The 23,993-nt window shown below is 51.1% G+C and overlaps 10 protein-coding genes across 10 annotated transcripts; 4 read left to right on the top strand and 6 right to left on the bottom strand.

Annotated features, from left to right (window-relative positions):
- Positions 1-2,893: 2,893 nt before the first annotated feature.
- Positions 2,894-4,763, bottom strand: PG986_004273 (uncharacterized protein; the record flags this gene model as incomplete). The annotated part of the gene is made up of 3 exons (XM_066840495.1): positions 2,894-3,515; positions 3,585-4,363; positions 4,734-4,763. 3 exons carry the CDS (start codon positions 4,761-4,763, stop codon positions 2,894-2,896), a joined length of 1,431 nt encoding a protein of 476 aa, XP_066703122.1.
- Positions 4,764-5,645: 882 nt separating this feature from the next.
- PG986_004272 (cytochrome P450) lies at positions 5,646-7,414 on the top strand (the record flags this gene model as incomplete). Its single annotated transcript, XM_066840494.1, has 3 exons — positions 5,646-6,036; positions 6,085-6,220; positions 6,280-7,414. 3 exons carry the CDS (start codon positions 5,646-5,648, stop codon positions 7,412-7,414), a joined length of 1,662 nt encoding a protein of 553 aa, XP_066703121.1.
- Positions 7,415-7,875: 461 nt separating this feature from the next.
- PG986_004271 (uncharacterized protein) lies at positions 7,876-8,076 on the top strand (the record flags this gene model as incomplete). Its single annotated transcript, XM_066840493.1, has 1 exon — positions 7,876-8,076. One exon carries the CDS (start codon positions 7,876-7,878, stop codon positions 8,074-8,076), a length of 201 nt encoding a protein of 66 aa, XP_066703120.1.
- A 1,092-nt stretch (positions 8,077-9,168) lies between these two features.
- Positions 9,169-9,453, bottom strand: PG986_004270 (uncharacterized protein; the record flags this gene model as incomplete). The annotated part of the gene is made up of 1 exon (XM_066840492.1): positions 9,169-9,453. The coding sequence occupies one exon, from the start codon at positions 9,451-9,453 to the stop codon at positions 9,169-9,171; it is 285 nt and encodes a 94-aa protein (XP_066703119.1).
- Positions 9,454-10,029: 576 nt separating this feature from the next.
- Positions 10,030-10,969, bottom strand: PG986_004269 (uncharacterized protein; the record flags this gene model as incomplete). Its single annotated transcript, XM_066840491.1, has 2 exons — positions 10,030-10,856; positions 10,924-10,969. The coding sequence occupies 2 exons, from the start codon at positions 10,967-10,969 to the stop codon at positions 10,030-10,032; spliced, it is 873 nt and encodes a 290-aa protein (XP_066703118.1).
- A 207-nt stretch (positions 10,970-11,176) lies between these two features.
- Positions 11,177-13,127, bottom strand: PG986_004268 (uncharacterized protein; the record flags this gene model as incomplete). Its single annotated transcript, XM_066840490.1, has 2 exons — positions 11,177-12,155; positions 12,247-13,127. The coding sequence occupies 2 exons, from the start codon at positions 13,125-13,127 to the stop codon at positions 11,177-11,179; spliced, it is 1,860 nt and encodes a 619-aa protein (XP_066703117.1).
- A 769-nt stretch (positions 13,128-13,896) lies between these two features.
- Positions 13,897-15,778, top strand: PG986_004267 (uncharacterized protein; the record flags this gene model as incomplete). Its single annotated transcript, XM_066840489.1, has 3 exons — positions 13,897-14,095; positions 14,432-14,629; positions 14,688-15,778. The coding sequence occupies 3 exons, from the start codon at positions 13,897-13,899 to the stop codon at positions 15,776-15,778; spliced, it is 1,488 nt and encodes a 495-aa protein (XP_066703116.1).
- A 122-nt stretch (positions 15,779-15,900) lies between these two features.
- On the bottom strand, positions 15,901-18,120 carry PG986_004266 (monooxygenase-like protein; the record flags this gene model as incomplete). The annotated part of the gene is made up of 7 exons (XM_066840488.1): positions 15,901-16,847; positions 16,918-17,004; positions 17,056-17,097; positions 17,161-17,306; positions 17,361-17,522; positions 17,591-17,786; positions 17,853-18,120. The coding sequence occupies 7 exons, from the start codon at positions 18,118-18,120 to the stop codon at positions 15,901-15,903; spliced, it is 1,848 nt and encodes a 615-aa protein (XP_066703115.1).
- Positions 18,121-19,014: 894 nt separating this feature from the next.
- On the top strand, positions 19,015-21,039 carry PG986_004265 (HET domain-containing protein; the record flags this gene model as incomplete). The annotated part of the gene is made up of 2 exons (XM_066840487.1): positions 19,015-19,166; positions 20,433-21,039. 2 exons carry the CDS (start codon positions 19,015-19,017, stop codon positions 21,037-21,039), a joined length of 759 nt encoding a protein of 252 aa, XP_066703114.1.
- Positions 21,040-21,271: 232 nt separating this feature from the next.
- PG986_004264 (uncharacterized protein) lies at positions 21,272-23,063 on the bottom strand (the record flags this gene model as incomplete). The annotated part of the gene is made up of 9 exons (XM_066840486.1): positions 21,272-21,328; positions 21,393-21,505; positions 21,568-21,778; positions 21,842-21,982; positions 22,053-22,188; positions 22,267-22,295; positions 22,357-22,437; positions 22,492-22,631; positions 22,703-23,063. The coding sequence occupies 9 exons, from the start codon at positions 23,061-23,063 to the stop codon at positions 21,272-21,274; spliced, it is 1,269 nt and encodes a 422-aa protein (XP_066703113.1).
- Positions 23,064-23,993: the final 930 nt, after the last annotated feature.

Genomic DNA, 23,993 nt, shown 5'->3' with positions numbered 1-23,993 from the left:
TACTTTATTTATCGAAATATATTTACGGCGCTACCTTAAATTATTAAAAAAGCTTAAGTTAATTTTCTTTTTAACTTTTTCTTTACATATATTTTTAATGTTTTCATAAAAAGTAAACTTATTATATTTAACTCGAAAATATAATTATTATAAAAGAGGTAATATTAAATAAAATCCTTATGTTTTAATACTTTTTTATTAATAATATTCGCGAAATTAAGTTAATTTAACCGATAAGCTTTATATAGCTCTTTATAAAGTAAAAATTTAAATAAATTAACGTTATTATTAACGTAATCCACGGTTTAATTAAATACACGGTCTAATTAAACACTTTCTAAGGCCTCGTATAACGAAATATAAATTAATTCCATTATAATGCATTTAATATATTAAAATTAATTAGAATCCTCCTCTTTAAATATTTCTATATTATTTTAATAGATACGCGTATTATACCCGGGCTCCCCGTAGATTCTATAATATCGCAGGCGCGTCTTAAGCTTTTTTATATAACTATTATTTCGGCGCGATTTATCTTATAACTATCTATTAATATCCCTTTAAGATTATAAGTCTTCTTTAATTTATATATAAAGTAATCCTTTATTTTATAGTTATTTCTTTTTTATATAACGGCGTTAATTAAGTATCTCGTTTACCTTTTATAATATAGTTACTTTACCCTTTAAAAAAGCGAGCCGATATATTACCTACGTTATACCTTTCGTAATCTAGTTAAATCTAATTAAAATCGATATTAAAGAGTTATTTTAATATCGTATAATACGGTTTCGAACGTATTCGATTTAAGATTAAGCTTTAATTGAGTTATTTAAGGTCTTTAATTCTTAAAGAATAAATAGGCTAGAAGATATCCCCGGAGGTATTAAAGTACGTAGCTTTATATTTAATTATAAAATAATATATTCCGGATTATACGGGACGAGTCCGGCCCTTTAAAAACCTCTTTATATATTCGAAATAATGAAAGTCGCTTAGAACGCTTTTAAAAACGTTAATAGGAAGTCCTCCTTTAAGATATAAATAATATACGCCCGTATAAAACCTTTAATTTCTTTCTTATACGCCCTTTTTAACGTATAAAAACAGCCGATATTAAGAGGCTAGAATTTATATAATGAATAAAAAGGTATATAAAGTATAATAATCGAGTTCTCTTTATAATAAAATTCGAAAGCTATTAAATAATAGTTCTTATAACCGTTAAGGATTAATAAGCGATAAACACCCTTTATATAAGATTTCGTATATTTATTAAAGTATCGAATCTAATCCTTATCTTTTTTATTCGTAATCCAGTTATTTTTAATAATTATAATTATTTAATCTTTCAATAATAAGTTATTTTTATATTAAGAAGAGAGATGCGTTTTCCCGGTAAAGATAATATATAAAGGGATAATATAACTATATAATTCGACGCTTTATATTATTATAATCTATTCCCGGTTCCTTTATTATACTACCTTAAGCTTTCCGCGTTAATTAAAAGTAATTATAATTATTTTAAACGAGATTTAACTTATAAAAAACCCGGTCTCGTTAAAATTATATATATCCTCCTTTTAAATTCTATATTTATTAATTATATTCTATATAAAAGTAAATTACGCACGATACGTATCGGGATCTTTATAAAGGATTCTCTAATAATCGATTCTTCGGTTAAAACGTATCTAGAGATTTAATTATCGTTATACGAAGTTAAAGGCTTAATTAATGCTAACGTATCCCGCATTATATAAATTAAATAATCGATTCATTATATCTTTAATATTATTTATTCAAGGTAAAAACGATCGCGAATTTAAATTAATTATATATTATATAATTAATTGCTTTTTAGAATTTATAAATTTTTACGTTAACGATTATATATTTTATTATAAAATACTACCGTAATACCGGTAACGTAAGGTTATATAAGGGATATTATATATTCGCGCTACGGTTTATATACGTAATTTAAGGTCTTTTTAAAGCGCTTAAAGCGTTAATTATATATTATTCTCTTTCTATTAATTTATTATCGTAGGTAATAGAAATATAAGGTATAAAATATAAGTTATACGAAATTAAAAGAAAGTGTTTAATTAGATTATATATTTAATTAAACCGTGGATTACGTTATAAGTTTTATAAATTTTAACTTAACTACTTAAAAAATAACGTATTAATACTTTACTTAATTAAAGGGTTAATAAGAGGTTATAGTAACGATAAGGGGGCTGAAACGGCCTGTGCGGTGTTTTATTAGAGTCCCTTCTGGGCTGATTACATGTGGCCGAGGTGGTTAATCGCACCCTGAAGCGATACACGTGCAGTGGCTCAAAACCCCGAAACGTTGTGTGACAGTGCCTGAACGCGGCCCCCAACTCGGTGGACGACATGTTTCTGACACCTTGAACTTCGCCGGTCTAATTTTGGCACCAAATTCAATAGTGCTACGACAATGCGGCGCAGCCGTCTTGTTGGTGGGCACGTATAAGTCAAGGATCGTCGGGAGGGTAGTATTTCCCGCCGTATACGTCTGCATTCATACCCGGCATGCAGATGCAAGTACGTAGCCGCAGCAGGATTCCAGGCGGAAACGTTACGCAGCAATGTAAGCGGATTTCTTTGACTTAGGAAGCTGCACTGTACTGAGTCCCAAATTGCGCCCTGGTGCAGATATCATCGTGAGCGTAAGTCGTGATGAAGTATTCCGTCTGAAAGAGGCATCTGTTAGACAACGGGCCGGATAAGAGCTTACGTATATACGGCTTTGATAACTATTTAAACGTGACGGTGCAAATCGGAGGAAGAACCAGGAACACAATAAGCCGCTTGAAGAAACATAATCAGACCCGGCATGCAATACTTGTCCAGGTCAACGGTATGCCCTAGGGGTGAGACGCACATTGAAGTCCTGCCCCTCCTTGATGGAAATAATGCCCAGGACCGGCCTCCCCTCATCGCCCTGAGGGAAAGCTGGATTGCCAACCGCCTCGATATTAAACCGCCTCAGCAGGGTAGCCACAAACGTGGTGACCGAGTATCGGGCCAGGAAGCGGCCGCTGCACAACGTCCTACCCGCGCCAAAGGGGTGCCAGGACGGGCTCTTGGTCAGATCCTTTCTGCCCCCATTCTCTGTCTTCAGCCACCTCTCGGGGCGGAACGCGTGCGTGTCCGCGCCGAAGACGGCCTCGTCAAAGTGCTGCAGCCGGTGCGGGACTATGACGCGATGGCCCTTGGGCATCCGCTTGCCGCCGACCACGGTATCCTGCGTGATGAGCCGGATCGAGGCCGACCAGCCGGCGATGCGCAGGGTCTCGTGCCATACGGCGTCGACGAGGGGGCAGTGCTGGGGATCCTGGATGTAAAAGGGGTCGACCAAGGAGTCGCCGTCAAACGCCTTGTCCGTTTCTTCTCGGTATGCGGCTAGTAGGGAGGGATTATAGATAAGATACGTGAGGACCCAGAAGACGGACTTGCGAGCGTTGGTATTGATCCTAAAGGTTCGCATGCGTGAGTATAGAGGCGAAATCGTACACGACTGCATCGCAGGGAGGGCAACTCACGAGATATAGAGGTGGAATATGATAATCGCCATATCCTCCACCCCGACTCCGAGTGCTCTCATCTCGTCCTCCATGGCGCTGATCAGCCAGGTAGCGTCGCTCCATTCCTCCTTGGGCGTGCGGAGATACTTGCAAAGCCCGTCCACGACTTCGGCCCTGCCTGCAGCCATGTCGCGCGAAAGGAAGCTCGGGTAGTGGTACAGCACCTTCCATATCAACTCATCGAATACCAAAAAGGCGCGCGTGGCGCCCGGCGCAACTCTGCCAAGGGTCTGTCCGAAGTACACCTCCTGCCCGAGTTGGACGAAGAGGCCAGAGACCCATTGGTACAACGGGACCTCGAGATGTGCTGCACTCTGCGTAGTAGTACAAGTGGAAGCCTTCAGGAGATAGCCCAGGTTAAGATTACCGTCGATCCAGATTTGTACCTTTCGTTGGAGATGGATCAGGTTGTTGCCGTTGGGGTGGAGCTGGTGGATGTGCATGTTCTGAGCGAGGACACCGAGTGACTCTCCCGATGGGTTGGCGAATCCGGGCTTGTCGCTTGGGAGGTCGGCATACATGACGTCAATAGCCTGTTTGCTGTTGCCGTTGATTCTCATGAGCCCCTGGACGAAGCCCTCGAAAGAAAGCGTCGCCGTATTCTTGTAAACCTCGGCACAGTGCTTCGCTTGTGTGACCACGAAGAAAGTCATGCCAAAGGCAGTCAAGGCGAACGGTTCATGGGTATCACCGAAATGGTTCCTGGGGAGCTCCGTCGCCAGGATCAGTAGGGTATCCTTGAGAGTGATAGTCAGGGGATAGTACTCACCTCCCTCTCGTTATGAGGCCGTTCGAGTCCTGGAAAAGGCTCGGCCATGCCCTATGTATCATTAGACAGCTAAATCTGGGATTTCGATGAACTAACAACTGACCTATGACTGGAAACCTCTAGGTCAGCACGGCAGACAGTCTCAGGTCTTTCAGCCCAAACTTACACGGAATCCAATAGGGATACTCTCTGGGCAGATCAGGGTGGAAAAGGGGCTGAATGGTGAACTTCCATGATCGCCATAGCAAGATGGTTGCTAGGAGACCAGCAACTACCCATCGGCACGTTGCATCTCCCGGCTCGAAGAAGGGGCGAGCTAGTAGAGCTTCCGGTTCGACTGGGACGGTGATGTTGGGAATAGAAGACATAGTGGGTTGAACGTAGGCCCTTTCACTTGAAGAACGTTCAAGATACCAGGGCTATGGCGTGAAAGGGTAGAGTGATATACCATCGATTAAACATGACTCCAGACTTCCGATGCGTGAGAGTAAGGCTGATTGTCACATGTACATACGACTTAGCACTACTTGCACCGTACTAAAACACTATAAGAATTTCAGGTGGCTATGACACTACCTCTAGGGTGTACTGGTACCCTGTCTTGTAAAGATACTACCACTTCGAGGCCTAACTCTTTCTGGGTCATTGATAGACCGGAAAGCCCCCGACGCCTATGTTACACATTTCTCCAGGGTTGCGTTGGGTTGCATTGGGTTGGTGATGAGCAATGGTGCTGCAGAATGCATGGGATTTTACTGGAGCCACAAAAGCTGGCGGGTCGACAGGTTGGAGTGATAGTCGGCCTGAATGGGTCACACCATTGATGGAGCCCTGGCTGCTTATTGTGTACCGCCACCATAATCTGACGTTGGCTTACGGTAACATTTTGTACCCGGGTGGGCTTGGGGGCGGGCAACCATACTGAACCGGCCGCATGCGTATTTGTTCCTATTCTCGTGCCGCGCGCCGATATTCTGGGTCGTGATGCAGTCGGTACTGGGATCGGCAGGGTAGCGCCGTCGCCTTCTCTGCTAACTCGGCGTAGATGCACTGTAACATAACTCGTACCAAACACTGCCAACTAGGCTGTGCACACCATCAACATACGAATGGAGTTATCTTTGTTTCCTGCGATAACTGACACAGTTGTTGATTCTTGGTGAATCTACTTTCCGCATCTTGTCCTATCTGCTCTTCGTCCCATCGTAGGCTCACCGAATATACGGAGTCCTTCTTCTTCCCCCTTTGCCATGACACTATTCCTTCTTCTCGGCGCGGTATTCACGTACGTGGCCTGGACTCTACTTTGCCTGGAGTCCAATGTGCGCAAGGCTCGTCGTCTGGACGTACCTATCGTGCGCACCCCCTTCGACGTCAACGGCCACTTGTGGGTGATTGTCCAGCCCCTGGTGTGGAAGCTCCTGTCATACATTCCGATTCCCTGGAGCTCCTATCCGGACATCGTCCGCTTCTCCCACCGTAACTGGAACTATTTGGAGAAGAGCGACCCCATCAACCGGTTTGGACCAGTATGGGCCCTCGTTTGCCCAGGGGGCGTCCATCTGTATTTCGCGGACCCGGCTGCGATCGAGAACATCTTCTCTCGATGGAGGGATTTTGTTCGTCCGGTGCACAAATACCGTACGTATGCCACATAGTGCTGGTAGACCCTGGACTAACGTCTCATAGAGATGCTGAGCATCTTCGGACCGTCTCTGTTCAATGCCCAAGCTGATGAGTATCCTCGCCATCGTAAAGCGGTGGCAGCACCCTTTAACGAATCTACAATGAAATTCGTGTGGCTAGAGACACTGCGTCAATCCCGGTAAGCATTCCAATCCTATAGCCTTGCCCCTTCCACGGAAGCTTACTTTGCGTTTCAAGCTCGATGGTGAGCTACTGGAATGGCCACTGTGCAAAAGGGATACCCGACTTGCAGCGAGATGTCCGGACCGTCACCCTCAATGTGCTCGCATCCACCGTATTCCGGGAAAAGTACGAATTCATAGGCTCTGCCAACTTACACGAACAAGATCTTTCAACCGCCAAAAGCTTTCGGGACGCGCTCCTTCTCGTGCATGAATACATCATCCATCTTATGGTGATTCCCTACCAGTACCTGATCGGGCCATTGGTTCCCAAAGGCCTGTCCAGGATTGGGCACGCGGCTAAGAGTCTCAAAGACATCATGACAAAAGTAGTAGCGGAAGAGAAAAGCGCCATCGAGAACGGGAAGCCAGGATCCGGCGGACTCGTTACATCCCTCGTTCGAGCGATCGACCACGTGTCGAAAAGAGGCGTCCTTTCGCTCGAGGAGACCCTCGGCAATGTCTTTATGATTAACTTTGCCGGCCTAGATACCACAGCCAATGTGCTGGCTTTCCTGGTCATGCGCCTGGCCGCCGAGCCTTCCCTGCAAGACTGGCTCCATGAGGAGATCCTTGCCGTTGCCCAGGGCCGCCCGGTGGAAGACTGGGAGTATGATCTGTTTCCCTGCTTCAAGCGATGCTATGCCGTGTTTCTCGAGACGCTGCGGCTGTATGCGCCGGTGACTGGCGTGCCCAAAATGACATCGAGCGGGCAAACCGTCCAAGTCGGTGAGCGTCTGATCCAGATCCCTCCGGGCACGGACGTATTTCCCATGCTACTCGGCATCCAGACGGATCCCAGGTATTGGGAGGACCCATTCACTTGGAAACCGTCTCGATGGATAACGCGTGCCCCCGAAGGGTCCGCTGCGATTGAAGACGAGCAGCTACTTGTCCCCCGAGCCGGGACGTTCTTCCCTTGGTCTGAGGGCACCCAAAGCTGCGTTGGCAAGAAGGTGTCGCAAATTGAGGGTGTTGCTGTCCTGGCGTCTCTGCTCGTTACGCACCGTATGCGAGTCAAGCATAAGCCGGACGAGACACAGGCGCAAGTCAGGAAGAGGGTTGAAGATTGTTGTGACGATAGCAACTTCAGTATATTACTGGAGATGAACGATCCATCAAAGGTCGGGCTTGAGTGCGTTGAGATTTGAAGGCGTTTACCCACTTTGACTTTATTTTCCCCTTAGGACCTTGCCGATGAGTTGGGATAGGACATTGTGTGTTGGAATCGCGCCGGGACCCGTCCTGAGGATCAGATAGATACCAAGCGAGTTAGTTGCAGTTCTATTCCAATAAGAAAGCAAAACACTCAAGATCCCACCATCTACGGCTAATGCACTGTTAATAACCCCATTCCTGTATAATTCAATCATGCCAACAACCGAAGAGCCTGGACTTGGAACACCTTCGTGGCAGTGAGTGATGAACCAGCTCACGGTGATTCTCAGCGTTCTGGAACTGGATCGGCTAGTGCTGAAATGACTCGATGGCTGCCTTATAATGGAGATGGTTCAGAACAGCAATGAGGAAAGCTCATTCTCACCTTTTAATCCACGCTGTTGGGGTACTGGTGTACTGGGGCACTCAGTTGGGTACACCAGATCCGGACATGATGACCTCCAAACTTCCACCCGGAGTCCGGGTTAGAACGTCTTTCAAGACCGGCTTCAGCTGCCACCCCCCCTCCTCCTCCCCGGTCGTCTACGGCGTGATAGCGCAGATGCCCTCCATCACGGACGCGGCCACCACGCCCATCTCCGGACCAGAATACATCTGGTTCTATGATGAGACGTCTATATTCAGCTATTTATAAGTCCAACATACCGGTGGTTTCCCAAGGTGTTGATTGCTAATTTGAGTGTTTGGCAGATACTTGGTTTGCTTCGTTGGCCCAGGGGATGCTCTAATCAAGTCAGGGGAGATTGGGAGCCACTGCATGATATAAGCTCTACATAGGAACCGACCTTGTGAATAGTGTACGTTGCGTCCGTTGTTGTACCACTTGGGAACATCTTTAAACATAATCAAGCAGAGGATCGAGGGCCTTCCCGGCTGGCTGGTTGCTCATCGGTGGGTGACATTTCCCTGGAGATTTCGGGTACGTATTCAAAATCGATTTCACCTCAATTTCATGATCTCCATACTCGTCTAGCGCCAAGGCTGACTTGACTCAGAAATGTCAGTCCAGGGGCATAACATCACATCCCGACCTGGGCCGCTTGGCATGGGGCAGTGAAAGTGGAGCTCGGGCCGGGAGAGACCGCAATTTTGGACGTGATGAGTGGCCAGCAGCTTATTATTGACTGCCCCCTGACGGGCCGGGATACAGGAAAGGGGTCTCTTCGGCCTGTTGTTTCTTGGGCTTCTTTCTTTTTCTGTAATTACAAATGTGTCTTCGTGAGTTCATGCTTGTTAGAATTATCAGCAAGATCGTGCTCTGCCACATCATGGTGGACGGCTGCCGGCATCTACATAAGACGTCTAGAGTCCTTGCCAAATCCACACTTGGACAATTTGTTCCTACATGTTACTCAGTTTCTGAATCCGCTCGGATCTGAGAAGTTTCCCAACTACACACCCGGACGTCTCTTCATTCGACGGCCGCTCATCGCTCGGCTCATGCTCCACACGGCGCCGTTTGTCCGGATATGGGGCAGGTGCCGAATTGAGCCTCTCGCTGGCGGGGCCAGCCAATTGGGCGGCAGAGACGGGTTGAAATGGCCCGGCGGTGCTCCCAGGCAGGTCCCGCTTGCCTGTCTGATCTGGTGTCGGGCTATTGGACAGCGTGAATGGGCTGGCGAGGTTTAGCTCGAGCTGAAGCTGTAGCGGATCGTCTGACAAAGACCCAAGCGTGTTGGTGTTACGGTGTATCGATGGTAGCTGAAAGCTGCACGGAGTCGTTCCATCATTGGTGGGTTCGCATAGTTTCACCACCGATTCCTATAGTGGCAGGACTCATGCCCGTCATGGTGCCTTCGTCGCGAGGTGTGCGTCGGGCGTGTCCCGTAGGGAAGGAGACGTGGGGGCTCATAAAGGAGTCAGTGGGAGTCTGCGCACTAGCGGGAAAGGAGGACCACATGTCCGGCATCGCCAGGGACGAGGATAGGTCCAGGGAATGGCCGGCATTCTGTGAGGTTGCAGCGGCCGTGGCTTCAGCCTGCACTAGTCGTTCGTTCATGGCCTCGAGCATGGTGGCAAAGTCGGCTTTGTTGCATCGCTTGGCTGTGGGAACATGGTGACACCCGTGACCTTTACGGACACAACGGCTACACTTGGGCTACAGACCGTCGCACTTGATCTTCCTGTCACGCTAAGACAGACCACAGATAGCACCGTTAGCCGCGACCAGTCTTTGATGAGCCGGGGAGAGATAGGTGGGATAGGATGCGGGATTGAAGAGAGGTACACTTACGCACTGCGTGCATGCTTTGTGCCGCCCGGTGTCTGTCATGCTGCTTATTTGCGTGGTGGATTCGTCGGGTATCGCAGGGGGGTCAAACCGAAGCGCGACGAGGTTGGTTTACCAGGCCTGGATCATTGAAGGATACCTCGTGGAGGCGGTTCCAACGCTGGCAGGTGGTAGGAGTTGGAATCTTTTGGAGTTCATGATGATTGGTAAGCCAAAGGCTCGGAAGAGATCCCTGTCTGCATGTGTGGCCCCGGGCAGCTCGGAAGTTTCCGTGAAAGTGACCACTGCCCCGTTATCAGGTGCGTCAACAATCATGCCCAGGAGCCGTCGGAGCGCGTGCTGAATATGCCTGACACATTATTCAAGGTACATACGTATCGCTTTGATGTCGTCTTCACTGCCCGGTTCCTCCCGTATATTGACGCCCCTGAGGCCCTGGCCACTGCCCTTGATGACTCTGAGGCCCCGCGGGGGAACTGCCCCCGACGTCCCGCTGAATTGTCCTGGAACCGGGGATTGGGGCTGTGGTAGGGCAGGCTGTGTTGCTGGTGCTGCAGGTTCTTGATGCGGCTCGGCCTTCGCACGAGCTGCGTTGCGGAAAGCTTCCTTTCTGTCCCCTACGGCGCCAGAACCGGTTGTCGTCTTGGGTGTGTTCTCATTGATCGGGTCCAAGATAGCCCGCACCTTTCCCTCCTGTGCTCGTGTACCCGTGTTAGAACCGTAGAGCTTATTCATGTACTTGTCGAAATCAAGGTATGCCTTTTGGACGGTCTCAAAATGTGCCACTTTGAGATGGACCACGGCGTCGGGTTTCAGAAAGGCGGTATGGCTATTGCCCTGGGCTTCGAACTCGGCCAGGGCTAGTGCAGTCTGGCAGGCGTTGCGGATCTGGCGCCCCTTCCACCGTGCCTCTTCGTTCGCACTGTAGTGGGCCTCAGCAAAAGCCTTGATGTCGTCAATCACGGTATTGCGTCCCTTGTCTCTGAAGCGTTCCTCGATCATCTTGATGTTGATGTTGAACACCTTGATGGTCTTGTCACAGTTTAGCTCGGGGTAGTAGAGACTGATGTGTATGCGTGAGGTGAAGGCCTCATCAAAATCGCCGACTCGGTTTGTGGTCAAAAAGAGAACCCCGGCATAGTACTCAAGAACTCGAAGAAAGACTAAACCTATGTCAAGTTCCGCTGCAAATTTGAGTCAGCCTGGACCATGTCATCTGATAAGGTATACCAAACGTATGTAATTACTTACCCCATTGACGGTGGCGAAGGACAAACCCAAAGACCCTGTGTGACATGATGACCAATTCATCATCCGAAATAGCATAAACTGCCTTATTCTCGCTGTCTTTAAGATCCTTCAGGAGTTGCGGGAACACCGAAATAGATGGCTGAGTATTCGGGCCGCCAGAACTGGGAAGGAGGCTATTGACATAGCGCGACCTCTGTTTGTCGTCGATGTAGTTGTCATCATAGACTGCATCCAGCCTGCAGCAGTCTCCGGTTCAGATAGGATTGAACTCTTCCTCTTCCTCTTCTTCTGCCACAGGATTTCCAATCAGCATTTCAAGACTTGGTTGCCACTCCTTTTCTTTCGCATCTTCAGCCGAAAACGCCGTCTCGAAGTCAATGACAACTCGACTCCCAATATCATCACGTACTCCTAATGTCGGTCCCGCGTAGTACATCGGCTTTATCCCAAGCACGGTAAGGAACTTGGCTCCCCGTTTGACAAGATGCTGTCGATAGCGCTTCTCAGGAGCTAACGTCTCCAACTTCCTCCAGTCATTGTCGATTACGTCTGTCTGTTTCAAGGGGTCCAGACGTAATGGATACACTGGCAAAGAGGTCATCTCCATTCCTCCGTCGAACTGTTTGAAATCAAACGTTTTGGACACTGGACCAATGCTGGCCCCATCAAAATCGATGTAGACACAGGTGACACTGAAAGGGCCCGGTTTCTTCTTCTTTTTCTCGGTATCTTGAGAGTTATACCACCGCCAGGCATCCCAAAGCTGGCCTTTTCGGTGTCGTAGGCTGCGAACGTGAATAACCCGATAAGCTTGCTTTCCATCCCGACCAATAACCTCGTCGCCAGGTCGAAATAGGTACCAAAGATCTGCGAAAAATACCTTCTTGCACTCAGTCTTCTGGAGATACTCTCTTTTGGCGGCCATTTCGGAATCCATGAACTCGAGAAGGGTTCTGAGATGCTGCAGTGCTTCTTGGGATTGGTTCGGGTCGTCGGGGTCATCGGTCTTGTGGGCTTCTTCCTGGGTCTCTTCGTCGCCGTCTGGGACGTCTTCGTCTAGCTCTGCGGGTGGAGCTTGGGGGCGGTCTAAGCCTCCCTCCGTTTCTGGAGCGTGAGAAGCACCATGAACCTTCCCCTCTACCTGTTCCACGTGCCCTTCACGTTGCTCGGTATTACCGGCATGGACATCTCGTTCGGGTTCCGTGTCGTCCTTGACGGGGGAGATCGACTCCCTGTTTGCTCGAGAACTTTTCTTCCAATTTCTCGACAAGTGACCTTATATCATCATAACAATGAAAAAGGCCCTTGAAAGGCCTGACGAACACAAAAGTGCTCAAATCGACGAGACTGGAGGGCGTTGTCGGAAACATGCTGGAGAGAATCGTCTTAAGGACACCTGAGTGTATTCTGATCCTTTCAGGGAGCGGTGCCTGACCCAACACCATGGCCTGACCAAGGTCTGAGTGGCCTGGCCTCTGAAATCTGCGGATCCGATGTGCGAATTTCGACGAGCTCAAGTCGTCCTCGACGGTGGGGTCGCCAACCAGCACATCTATCAAGTATGACTCGCTTTCCTCTGTGTTTGACAGACGTCGGAACTTGAACCACTGAGCATAGTTAAGCTTCAAGATAGGGGCCGTCCTTTCAGCTGGGTCGTTGCTGCCAGCCCCTCCTTTAGCCGCATCGCTCGTGGTAGCGTCAGGCTTCCCATTCTTCTCCAAGTCTGCCCTCTCCCTTGCGTCCGCCTCTTGCTTTCTCTTTCTGATTGCCATCTCTTCAAGCAGGTAGAGGCGATCTACGTCCCATTCAAAGTTCTTTCGAAGGCGGTTCCTGGCGGCACCATAATCGATAGCCAGGTCGAAGTCATCTTTCTCGTCTATAATACTAGAGGGATATGGGAAGGCCCCGAGCTCATTGGTAAGTTCGAATGGGTTTGGCCGCTTGTACTCCGGGATAGTATAATAGTCCCAATCGAAGGTCCACGGTCCGCCTTTATCGAGACCTCGCTCGTTAGGTCGTGGTCGGTCATCGCAAATACGTACACGAGCATTTAACCGGTGCTTGTTCTTTGCTTCCCACTCCTTTCGATGTTTCAACAAGAATGCTTCCATTTCCCTATACATTTTCATCGCAGGGCTTGGTTCATCAGCACCTTCTTCGCTTTCCTTGAACTCGATATCAATTTGGACACTGTGTCTCAGCATCCTTGGTGCTCGACTGGGTAGCAGTTCTTCTGGATTGGGATGCATTGGTATCGCCCCCAATGCTCTCGGCGCTCATGTGAAGCTGGGTCCTCGGAGCCGCATCTTCAGCGACGTCGGTTTGGCAAGTTCCAGCATATTGACTGGCAAAGTCAATCTGAGGTTGGGCTGCATCAACCCCCGGAGTCCCTGACCCCATTGCGAGACTGGTTGTTCTGGATGTGACGAGATTGTGTTCAGCTTAGAAGGTAACAAAGACGGTAAGCTGCTCAAAACCAGGCCCATCTGCCCATGAAGTCAAAGCTGTTCCAAAGTTCGTGGGCATGGGGGCGCGCCTGGTACCAGATTACCTCCCCGCAAACGCCGGCCGCAGCAGGGCATGGAGCTGAAGTAGAGGAACCCAGCCTGATGTGCTCTCCCAGAATATGCGCCAGCCTGCCTAACTAGTGACATTCCAGCAGAAAGGGGTGTGGTGGTTTGGCCAATGAACGTCGTACGAGATGCACATTCGGTTAACTGGGGTATGATATTACTACGCATATTTCCGCGGACCGTCCCCAGGCCTTACACAGCCTTTACCCTCGCAGTCGGAAGCGCCAACCTCCTATCAGTAACCCAACCGCCTCCTAGACCCGAGTATACCACTCTCCGGGCCATGAGGTTCTGGGACACTATGTTCTCCGAAGCGATGACCATGTTCCGATCAGCAGTAGACGTACATAAAAGGCGCCCGGATCACTTCAGCATCCACCAAGCTAGTGATTAGGAAGCTATGTACGCGATCCTGGAGCGTGCTCGCAACGAATATCACAACCAAGGGGGCCCCGTCGGCTGGTTTCGAAAAATTAAGCGTAAAGCTGCCGATAATGCAGTGGCTCCTCTCCAAGGAATCACCGCGATGGCTTCTAAAATGGCCCCGGATGACCCCTTTTTTGACCCCTTTGCTTGGTGCGGTGGGGATTTTGCTAGATGTGAGTGGATCCCGTTTTCCTACACTTTGCAGTTGTGGTTGGTAGCTGCTGGGGGGGGCGTTGAATTTGTGTACCTTGAAGACCTTTGATTACTAAGAATGGACTACAAAGGCGGCCAAGCAAGCGGCTGCCGTCCGCAAACAGGTAACCGAGACCTTCGACGGAGACGGGTTCGAGGCTCTGATCCCTATCTTCTCTGACGTGGAGCTATTTCTGGGATAGATGTACAGCAAAGACCCAAACATCTACAAGGCCTCGCTCGAGCTTACAGTTACGACACTGAAGGCCGTTGACCGGACAGTTGGTTTCTACATTAGCAATGACTGTAAATCTCAGCAACATCTCGTGTCCTTCGAACGAAGATATGGAACTCACACCACGGTCGTATGACATCAGTCTTCCGAGGTGGAAAGGCAGTTGTGATGAGAGGCGAGTACGAAAAGCAACTAGTCGAGAGTCTCACAGACATTAATACAGAGAGTGAAAAGCTTCTAAAGGAAGCCTCAAAGTCACACATGCATGAGGTTCACCTTTGTAAGCCTCCCGTATCGTCCTACTGATGAGCCTACCGACTGCTAATCGTCGAGCATAGACTCCAAACAAGGGTTGGAGATTATGGGGACGATCCAAAACACAGTGGTTGGTGGGTTCAACAGCATCGAAGGTCTATTGGCTGAACACACCAGAAAGATGGACGCCCAGATGGGCGTCCTTATGGAGCAAGGTCGTGAAAGTCAGGCAGTTATCAGACATCTCGTGGTAGAGAACTCGTGGTTGCGTTCCGTATCCCCAGCGTTATCCAGCCCCTGGCCGCCGCCCGCCTTACCGGCCCCAGCCATTGTTCAGGCGTCTGGTCCGGTTCCTCTCCCGGCTCCCACCCCAACGTCCTATATCAGTCAGAACGACCTTCGGGAGATGTTGGAGATGTCGGAAACCGACTTGAACGATATGGATCTCATTTTCAGCAAGAAGAGCGATTTCCTGCCATCCCCACGTCTCCAAGCCGAGCAGATCGTCCAGCAACAGCTCTTCGCGAACTGGGTCGTATCCGCCTCCTCTTCCAAGCTGCTCGTCCAATGGGAAGCCCCGCTGCCTCGGACCATCGCCGATGCCTCGCCGCTGTCCCTCTTCTGCACGAACATGGCGCAGGTCTTGGCCGCGAATGACCGCTTCCTCTCCATCCAGTGGTTTTGCGGCCGACATCTGCGAGGCGACAGCAACATGATGCTGGCGAGCCTGGTCGCCCAGTTGCTTAGATCCTATCGCGGTGGTTTGGACATGCAAGCGCTATCACGGACATTCGATCTGCCCGCCCTGCTGGAGGAGTTGCGGGCCAACAACAGTGGCCGCCTTATGCAGCTCCTCGAATGGCTGGTACGTGCCCTGCCACGAACAGTGACGCTCTTCTGCCCCATAGACGGCGTCAATCTGTACGAGCGACAAGCGCACTGGGCCGCGGCCGAGCCCGTGCTGTTATGTCTCCTGCAGCTAGCCAACGGCACGACTGCCGCCGCGGGTGCTTCGGTCAAAGTCCTTTTCACGAGTACGCCAGGCCCGGCCATAGTTCGCGGAGCGTTCGAGGACGAGAGACTCATCATTAACGTGGAGACGTTGCCGCGCTTGGCCATGGAACCGAGCGAGGCACGGTTCGCTAGGGAGCTAGGGACGGAGCTTGGCGTCTAACTTGCTCGGGTTCCTCGGACTATAGGAACACGTCTTTCTTCGGTTGCTACCCTGGCAAATGCGGAATAGGAGATTCTCCAAGTAGTAATAGTGCGTCCAATATCTGCCGAATTGTATCCATCTCACCCGTAGAACGGCCGGAGCTTGAACTCCGGATCCTCCTCCGGCGCGCCCTCGACCGGCACATCCAAGAACCTCGGCTCCAAATACCACGACGGATCCCCCTGCAGCTCCTCCGAACCCGGCTCCTCCTTCTTGAGCTGCGTGACGCTCCACCCATTGCCCAGCCACTTCATACCATTGACCTCCCCACCCTCGATATGCTCAAACTCATAGTCCTCCCACCGCGGCGCCCGCATCGCCTCGAGCGCATGCAGCGTACTGCCCGGCCACAGCCCCGTGATCCGGTCCCCGCTGCGGTACCACGAGTTGCACGGGTCGGTGTAGACCGTGTCCCGGAAGTACGCGGCGCAGTACGCGGACCAGTCCGCGACGCGGTCGGCCCGGACGCTCATGCTGGCGTAGTCCTCGCGCTGCAGCTTGCGCAGGCACTTGACGACGTAGTCGCCCTCGGCCTCGAGGATGCGCGTCAGCGAGCCCGACCCGATGGCCGAGTTGGGCCCCAGCATGAAGAAGAGGTTGGGGAACCCGTCGACCGCGACCGACAGGTACGCTTCCGGGTGCGGGTCGAAGCGCTCGCTGAGGGTCTGGCCGCCGCGGCCCTGGATCGGGAAGGGCGGGGCCGAGGATGCGTGGAAGCCGGTCGCGCAGACGAGGCAGTCGACGTCGACTTGGCGTCCTTCGGTCTCGTTGGTGCCGGGGCGCGCTTTCACCTTGACTCCCTTGGCGTTGATGGACGTGATTCCGTCTGTGATGAAGTCCACGTTGGGCTCCACGAGGGCCTCCAGGTATCCTGGCCCAGGCGTCGTGCGCCGGCACCCGATAGCGAAGCTCGGGATCAGGAAGTCGGCGATCTCGGGCTTGGGCGCGAGCCGCTCCCGCATGGCGGTCCGGAACAGCTCGAGGGCTTCGCGCTGCATGGCCGAGTCGCGGAACGAGACCTCGTGGACTTTAGGCATATTAGTGTCTCTCCCTCCCGGCGTTTCAGGGGCTCAGGGGCTCAGGGGGCGAGCACGTACTCGTATTCCCGTCATCTTCTATGACCTTCCGGAATGCATAGAACTTTTCCGGGTTGTTCGCAAATTCTTCCCTTTGCTCTTGTGAGACTGCATTGGTCAGTTCCATGAAGTAGGTAAGATGATGCAGGGGTTACTCACAGCCCAGCTCTTTGGGATCCAATCCCAATTTGACCATTGCCGCTGCCCAGGGTGTTAGCTTCCGACATCTTGTGATATGCATGGTGAATGTGCGATAAGACATACCATCACCGAATGGATTTGTGATCCAAGTCTTGCTCCTCACGAAGCAGGAGAGCTGTGTGCCTTCTACCTTTTGCAGCTTCGGGACGATCTGGATGGCGCTGGAGCCGTTTCCTATTACTCCTATCCGCTTGTTCGTGAAGTCGTAGCTGTCGCGAGATGTCAATAGGTGACCTAATGAACATCGCGAAGACCTTACTCACTCTTCTTTCCAGCGTGCCGAGTGCATTACCTCGCCCTCAAAGTCTTCCAGCCCGGGGATGTTGGGCCATGCCGGATCGCTTAGGTTCCCCTTAGCAGCTATGACCACGTCGGCATCGTCGTCTACCACATTGCCGGTCGCCAATTCTCGAACCTTGAGATGCCTATATGGTAGAAATGAGTCAGTTAGCGCAGATCCCCCCGTTTGGGGAGGAGGTAACTTGAGACATACCATTTCTTTGTTCCCTCATCCCACCGGCAGCTCTCCACCTCGTGCGAGAGCTTCACAAACCGCATAACTCCGTACTTGGTGGCCATACGCCGGAGGTAGGCGCAGATCTCGCGCTGTGGGGCGTACAGGTTGGACCAGTCCGGGTTGGGGTCGAAAGAGTACTGGTAGCTATGTGACGGTACATCGCAGGCGCAGCCTCCAATCCGACGTGGTTAGCGGCAGTTTCTGTGCACGCTCCCGGCATCAGTCGTTTTTGACCTACCAGGATACCGGTTGACGAACCAGGTGCCCCCGACCCCCTCGTTCTTGTCGTAGATCTTGAGCTCGATATTGCGCAGCCGCTGCGGTATGCGAATGCCCAAGTAGATGCCCGAGTAGCCGGCACCGATGACGCGGACCTTCATAGGCCGCTGGTTTTCTATCGGCACATCTTTCAACGCAATTGGGCGAGGTTGGAGCCGGGGATGTTGGGTATTGGACTGGGAGCCATTGCTCAATGTGGAAAGGAGCGAGCCCACTGCGGCCTTCATGTCGGATGCGCTAGAAAAAGAAAGCACGAAGCTTACGCAGTTGGAAGCAAGAAGAAAAGTCGATCTAGTCTACTATGTTCGGAGGCAGAGGTAATACAGACACGAAACTCCGATGGACGATAACCAATCTAATTTATGCCGTTCCATGCCTCACTCAAGACATTCGTCAGCCGGCAATAGATTTGCTCCCTACATCCTTCCTGCAGCCCGCGAGGTCATGCTCTTTCCCCGCTTCCCCCCGTTATGGAGACGGGACCCCCTGCACCCGCAGCATTGGGGGGGGGGCTACTAGCAACAGGAACCGAATGTGGGTGTCATGGACGAACCCTGGAACCGTTGGGGAACTGTTGGAAGATATGTAAACACTGGCATTCTTCTGGCCGCGACCGGCTCGGGCTGCATTATCCCAGGCACCAGGACATCTAAAACTGGGCCTGATGCGGGGGAGACCATGCCAGCATCCGATGCCGTACCCACTGGATCGTCTCCCCGTGCCCCCGTCCGGGTATTGGTTTCGGCTTAGCGGCCGCTCGTATCCCCGCTCAAGGTCCCCAGTTTCGCCATCGACCGCGCGATTTCTCATCCATCAGTCATCAACCTGGAAAGCCTCGTGACGTTCGGCCACATTGTCAATTGTCCAAGTTTCGGATTCGGCTTCAGTATCGAACGTCCCCTCGTCGGTTGTTCCTGAGTCGGGGCTTGGCGAGTCTGGACGTTCTTGGGCTCTGTGTCGTCACGTGAATGCCGGTTACTCGTCGGCATCAAGATCTTGATCATGTGACTTGCGCCGGCACTTCAGCCGCTGCTGACGCCTCAAAATCAATTCGCACGTCTCGTCTCGTTTCATTGTCGCTAGCGACGAACTTTGGTCTGCTAGGCTTCTTGGTTTGAACCATGATGCAGCCCTACCGCCATGAACGTCTCGAGTCGCCAGACTCCATCCGACTCCTGGATCTCTTGCCCGCCCGAAAGTGGGACGCCCCGGTCGAGTGCCGCATCCGGCAGATGACCATCGACAAGGCGCGCGACAAATACGAAGCCTTGTCGTATGTGTGGGGCGCACTCGAAGGCGACCGTCCGATAAGTTGTAACGGACGCGAGCTCCTTATCACCCCCAATTGCTACGATGCCATCATCTACCTGCGACGCCGCCTTCGCGTTCGCACACTATGGATCGACTCCATTTGTATCGACCAACGAAAAACTTCGGACAGCATACAGGAGCGGAATCATCAGGTCAAGCAGATGGGCCTGTTGTACCAAAATGCTTCACGAGTTCTCATCTGGCTTGGGCCGAACAGCACAGGTCTAACGGCCAATACTAATCGACTTTTGAAGCTTGGGTATCACACAGACCGACTTAAACCGATATACAAACTGTGGAGCATTATTTGTGAGTATAAATCGGGATTCTTGGTTCTTATTTCTTTTTTTTTTCCTGATAAACTCGCAGTAATATCGCTATATACTAGACAATCATGTTTCCATCCGTTGATCAACAGCCCCTGGTTCGTTAGAATGTGAACAATTCAAGTAAGTGTCTGATTGTTCTTCTGAGTCTCCTCTGGAAACTCTCAACCGGTACTTTTGCGCTACAGTTGCAAATAATATACTATCGCTATCTTTGCTGAAATACTCTAGGAGTTTGCTTTTGCCAAAGAATGCACTTTGGTATGGGGCCGGCTTCAGATGAAATGGAACCACTTGCAGTACTTTCTGAAGAAATTTAGGCTTTTTGGCCACATCCATACCAGTCCCGCTATCCTTCTCAGGAGCCTGGCGTCCTTCTTTGTTTATAGGAAGCCAGGATACGACTGGCTTGCGGGCAAGCTCTATTCTGGAACCAGATCATCCAAAGCTGAGCTTCAATTCTTTCTGCCATTGAAATTTCAAGAGTCGACCTTGAATCATGACAAATTATATGGCGTGTAATATGCAATAATCGGCAAGATAGGTATTGAAATACCCGAGCCAGACTACAGCAAAACCGCCGAGAGTGTACTAGAAGAGTTCACCCGGGCTTATATAACATCCAGGAAGCAATTGGATTTGATAACATCAGAGCTACCAGGGGACGACTTACCAACATGGGTTCCGAATTACGTCTTACTTCCGCGGCTAACCGATCCAACAAACAGCCTCCACCCTAACGGCAGGGTCCATGGAAGCCTGGATTATTTCCAACGTGTGAGCAGCACTTCTGAAGCCGTCATAGACCATGAGAGACTTCCAGGGAAATTAGCTGTCAAGGGGAAACGTGTCGACTTTCTCCTATCCAGAAATGTCTGTGCAACTGTGCATACCTCGTCCAGCGACATCTTCTTCCTTGAACAATTCCGCGACTTCATACCAGTGTGCCAAACCTGGTGTCAAAGCTGTACTGAGATGCTAAAAAGTCCCGAACAAACGGCCTATGGAAATTCAGAGTCACTCAGGAGAGCAGCGCAACGAGCCATCACCCTCTCGTTGTTTGGAAATGAAGACTGCTCCAGTTGGTGGGACCTGATGCTATACCCGAACTGCAGCAAGTTGTCACCGGTCGAGATTCGTGATAGCGCACGGCGGCACAACCCTGCCCTGTTTGAGAGCAGCCAGCAGTCGCCCTCGAATATCATTATCGGCTACCTCGAATCCGAACAGAGAAACCTTGAGAGCCCTATTCAACTCACACAGTGGTGTGTCAATAGGCTCGCCAACTGGGCCTTTTTGGTCACAAGCAGTGGCTACCTTGGACGGACCTACCGTACTTGCCAAGAGGGAGACCAGCTTTGGCTCCTAGCAGGATCCGCAAACCCAGTGGTATTGAGGCGGTCAAGGAGCGAATATCAATTTGTAGCGCCCGCATTTTTCGATGGCATGATGGACGGCGAGCTTTGGCCGGATAACGAGGAAGAACTGGACTTCCTAACTCTGATTTGATGTGAAACAGCTAGCTTGGTCTGGTTACAGGATAGGGGTTGGTTTCTTCGATATTTTAACAACCATGTTCTCTAATATGGATATATTTCGTTCAAATATCACTTTGTTTCCCGTTATCTGTATATGTTCTGAAGTGAAATGAGAAACCCCTTGATATACTCACTGCATAACCGTTACATGATCTACCAGAAGCTGCAGGCACACCGCACGTTTCCCCTACCCCACGGAGCTCTCACAAGTAGCCATTGTTGGCTATCAGACTGGTCGTACTTCCAACGTTTTGTTTCACCTACGCCGAAGAGTCAGCAGCCACCTCGGATATGGCTGAGGGACGGGTGCATATGGAAACTCACTGTAGCTCCTGTCGCAGATGCCAGCTGGATGAGCCGCGCCCGCACTTCCGCTGGCGTCGTCAGGCCCTCCTTGGCCATTAGGTATGCCGCGATGCCAGCGACATGAGGCGTGGCTGTAGTAAAGACGCATGTCAGCGGACTATCCCCCCCGGTCTAGTCTCAAAACAGTACTTACCTTGGCTGGTCCCGTTGTTTTGCTCTGTCGGGAACGGGTCGTTGGCGCCCGTCTGGTTATAGGAGAGCCCGAGAATGTCGACCCCGGGCGCGAAGATGTCGACGCCCGCGCCGTAGTTGGAAAAGTCCGCCTTGGAGTCATTAAACGCGCTGATGGCCCCGACTGTGATGGCGTTGGGAGCCGAGGCCGGGGAGTGGTTCGCCACGTCGTCCTACGTACGAGATATCGGTGTCAGACGCCCGATGTGGGGGTTGCAAGTGGAGAGATGGCTCACATTATCGTTTCCTGCGGCGACGAACATGGGGATCCCGGAGGCGACAAGCGCTTCGACCATGTCGTTCAGGGACTGGTCGTAGATCCAGCCGACCGATAAGTTGACGATGGAGGTAGACAGTCGACCGTTCGCCTCTGCGTCCTGTCTGATGTGTTAGTGCGATGCTCGTGAAGAGCTCGTCAAGGTGTTGATAGGAGTGCCAATAGCTTACATCATGTGTCCACTGCATACTGTCGAGAAGTGTCGAGACTGGGCATCCTCGAAAATCGCAGGCCTTCACGGCTACCAGCTGTGCTTTCTTGGCGACTCCGAACTTGTCACCGGCTAAGATACCGGCAACGTTGCTTCTAGATTACACATAACCTATCAGTATGCATTCGAAAATCTTGCTTGTCGTAATTGGGAATATCGAGGGCCTGACGCACCCATGGCCTAGGTTATCCTCGGGGTCGTTCTATGGAGAAACAGTCACGCGTCAGTACGTCCCAGTACTGATCAAGGCAAGAGAGTCTTACATCAGGGTAGTAAGAGTTATGGCCGTATCGCGCACGGCCCGTAAAGTCAGGGTGGTTGATGAAGATGCCAGTGTCGATGACCTGAGAAACGAAGTCAGTAAACCTTGTGAGTTTTCGGATCTGGTAGTTACTTACATAGACAGTGATCCCTGCTCCATCAGAGTCGTCGTATACGAACTGGTATGGAGGCGAAGAAGGAGGCTTAGCATGTGAGATGCGGTGGAGTCCGGGCTGCGCGTTCTGCTGAGTTGCCGTAGCGGCAAGTTGGGCAAGACCTGTTTGGGAGGTTAGCTGCTTCTACCCCTTTCTCGCGGGACACTTCATGAACTGGGGGCAGCTCATTTACCATCCGGAGAGATGTAGTCGATCGCGGGATCCGCCGCAAGTTCGTGCACAGCGTCCTCGTCTCCGTGGATGTGCGTCCCAAAGAAGCCCGTCACGTTGAAGTGTCGGGGCTCGGTCAGATCAGAACTGCGGGCCTCGGTACGGAGGCGCCGCTTCTTGAGCAAGCTTGATGTCTTGGCCTGGCTGGCCTTAATGGTATCGTCTCCGGCACCGTTCTTGTATCTGATGATCCAGCTGTTAGGTACTGTCTCACCTTCGACAGCTCGGACCTTCAGGGAAGAAGGTCCATGGGAGGGCAGGGCATTTGCGCCATTGGATGAGAGGAGAAGGGCTACGAGGAGGGAGTTTATGACAGAAGACATGGCTGCTGATGTTGGTCAATGGATATCCGAGAAGTTTCGACATAAGCCAGATGAGAGTGAATATGGATAGCTACAACTTGAAGGCTAAGGTGCACATACTCCCAGGTACCTATATATCCTTCAGGAGCATCTGCTGACGTTGGCACCTTCTATTTCAAAGACCTTGGGAGGTCGGCATCACGGTCCGCCTCAACTCCATTGCAATGCGCTCCCTGGAGGCAGAGTGCGTGATGCAGCGGCATCGTGACCCGGGTCTCCGCGCCACATCTCGTACCAGTAACAGCTTCAGGGTCGACCATTCGCTGTCTTCGAAAGCCCGCCTTCACGGTCGAATTAGAGCACAGCGTAGTAGTGTCAGAACCACCCCCACGTGGTAAGATCATGCCACTCGGTCCGATCCAATAGAAGGTGAACCCAGCGGTGGGAGGCGAGTAGCGGGTTCCAATACAACCCTCCCTTGATCATGGTGGCCGGTTGCTCCCCTGGAGTGGTCAGCCTCGCTCGATCTGATGTCGTGTTGGAGAGGGGGCAGTTTTCGTGGGTTCCTGGGTGGATGGAGGAGCTATGCTTCTAGATTCTCGAGATCCGTATTTAGCCAAGGCATGCTGCATGCAAGCTGCGGTTATGTGGTTTGCAGAACGCATGCATCATCCCATATGCAGGCTGCAACCTCCTGCAAGGACGCGAGCGACCCTATAAAGAAGCTGGAAGGCGTACGGAAGTCCGGAATGAAAATGGCGCATGTGAGTAGTACAAACTCTTCTTATCGATGCACTGGCCTTGCACATGGTGGTGGTATCAGCTTACGATTGAAGATTTACAGAAACGAATTGTTCACCTAGACGTATCTGGCCAATCGCAGTAACACCACCCGCATCAAGTCCTTGCGAGAAGAACGCATGGTAAATCCCTTTTCTCCGTCATCGAGCG

The sequence above is a fragment of the Apiospora aurea genome, assembly GCF_038362705.1.
Source record: "Apiospora aurea strain CBS 24483 chromosome Unknown utg000003l_segment0_segment0, whole genome shotgun sequence".
NCBI classification, from domain to species: Eukaryota; Fungi; Ascomycota; class Sordariomycetes; order Amphisphaeriales; family Apiosporaceae; genus Apiospora; species Apiospora aurea.
Note: the sequence above shows the minus strand (reverse complement) of the source record. Positions and strands in the feature narration are given on the sequence as shown.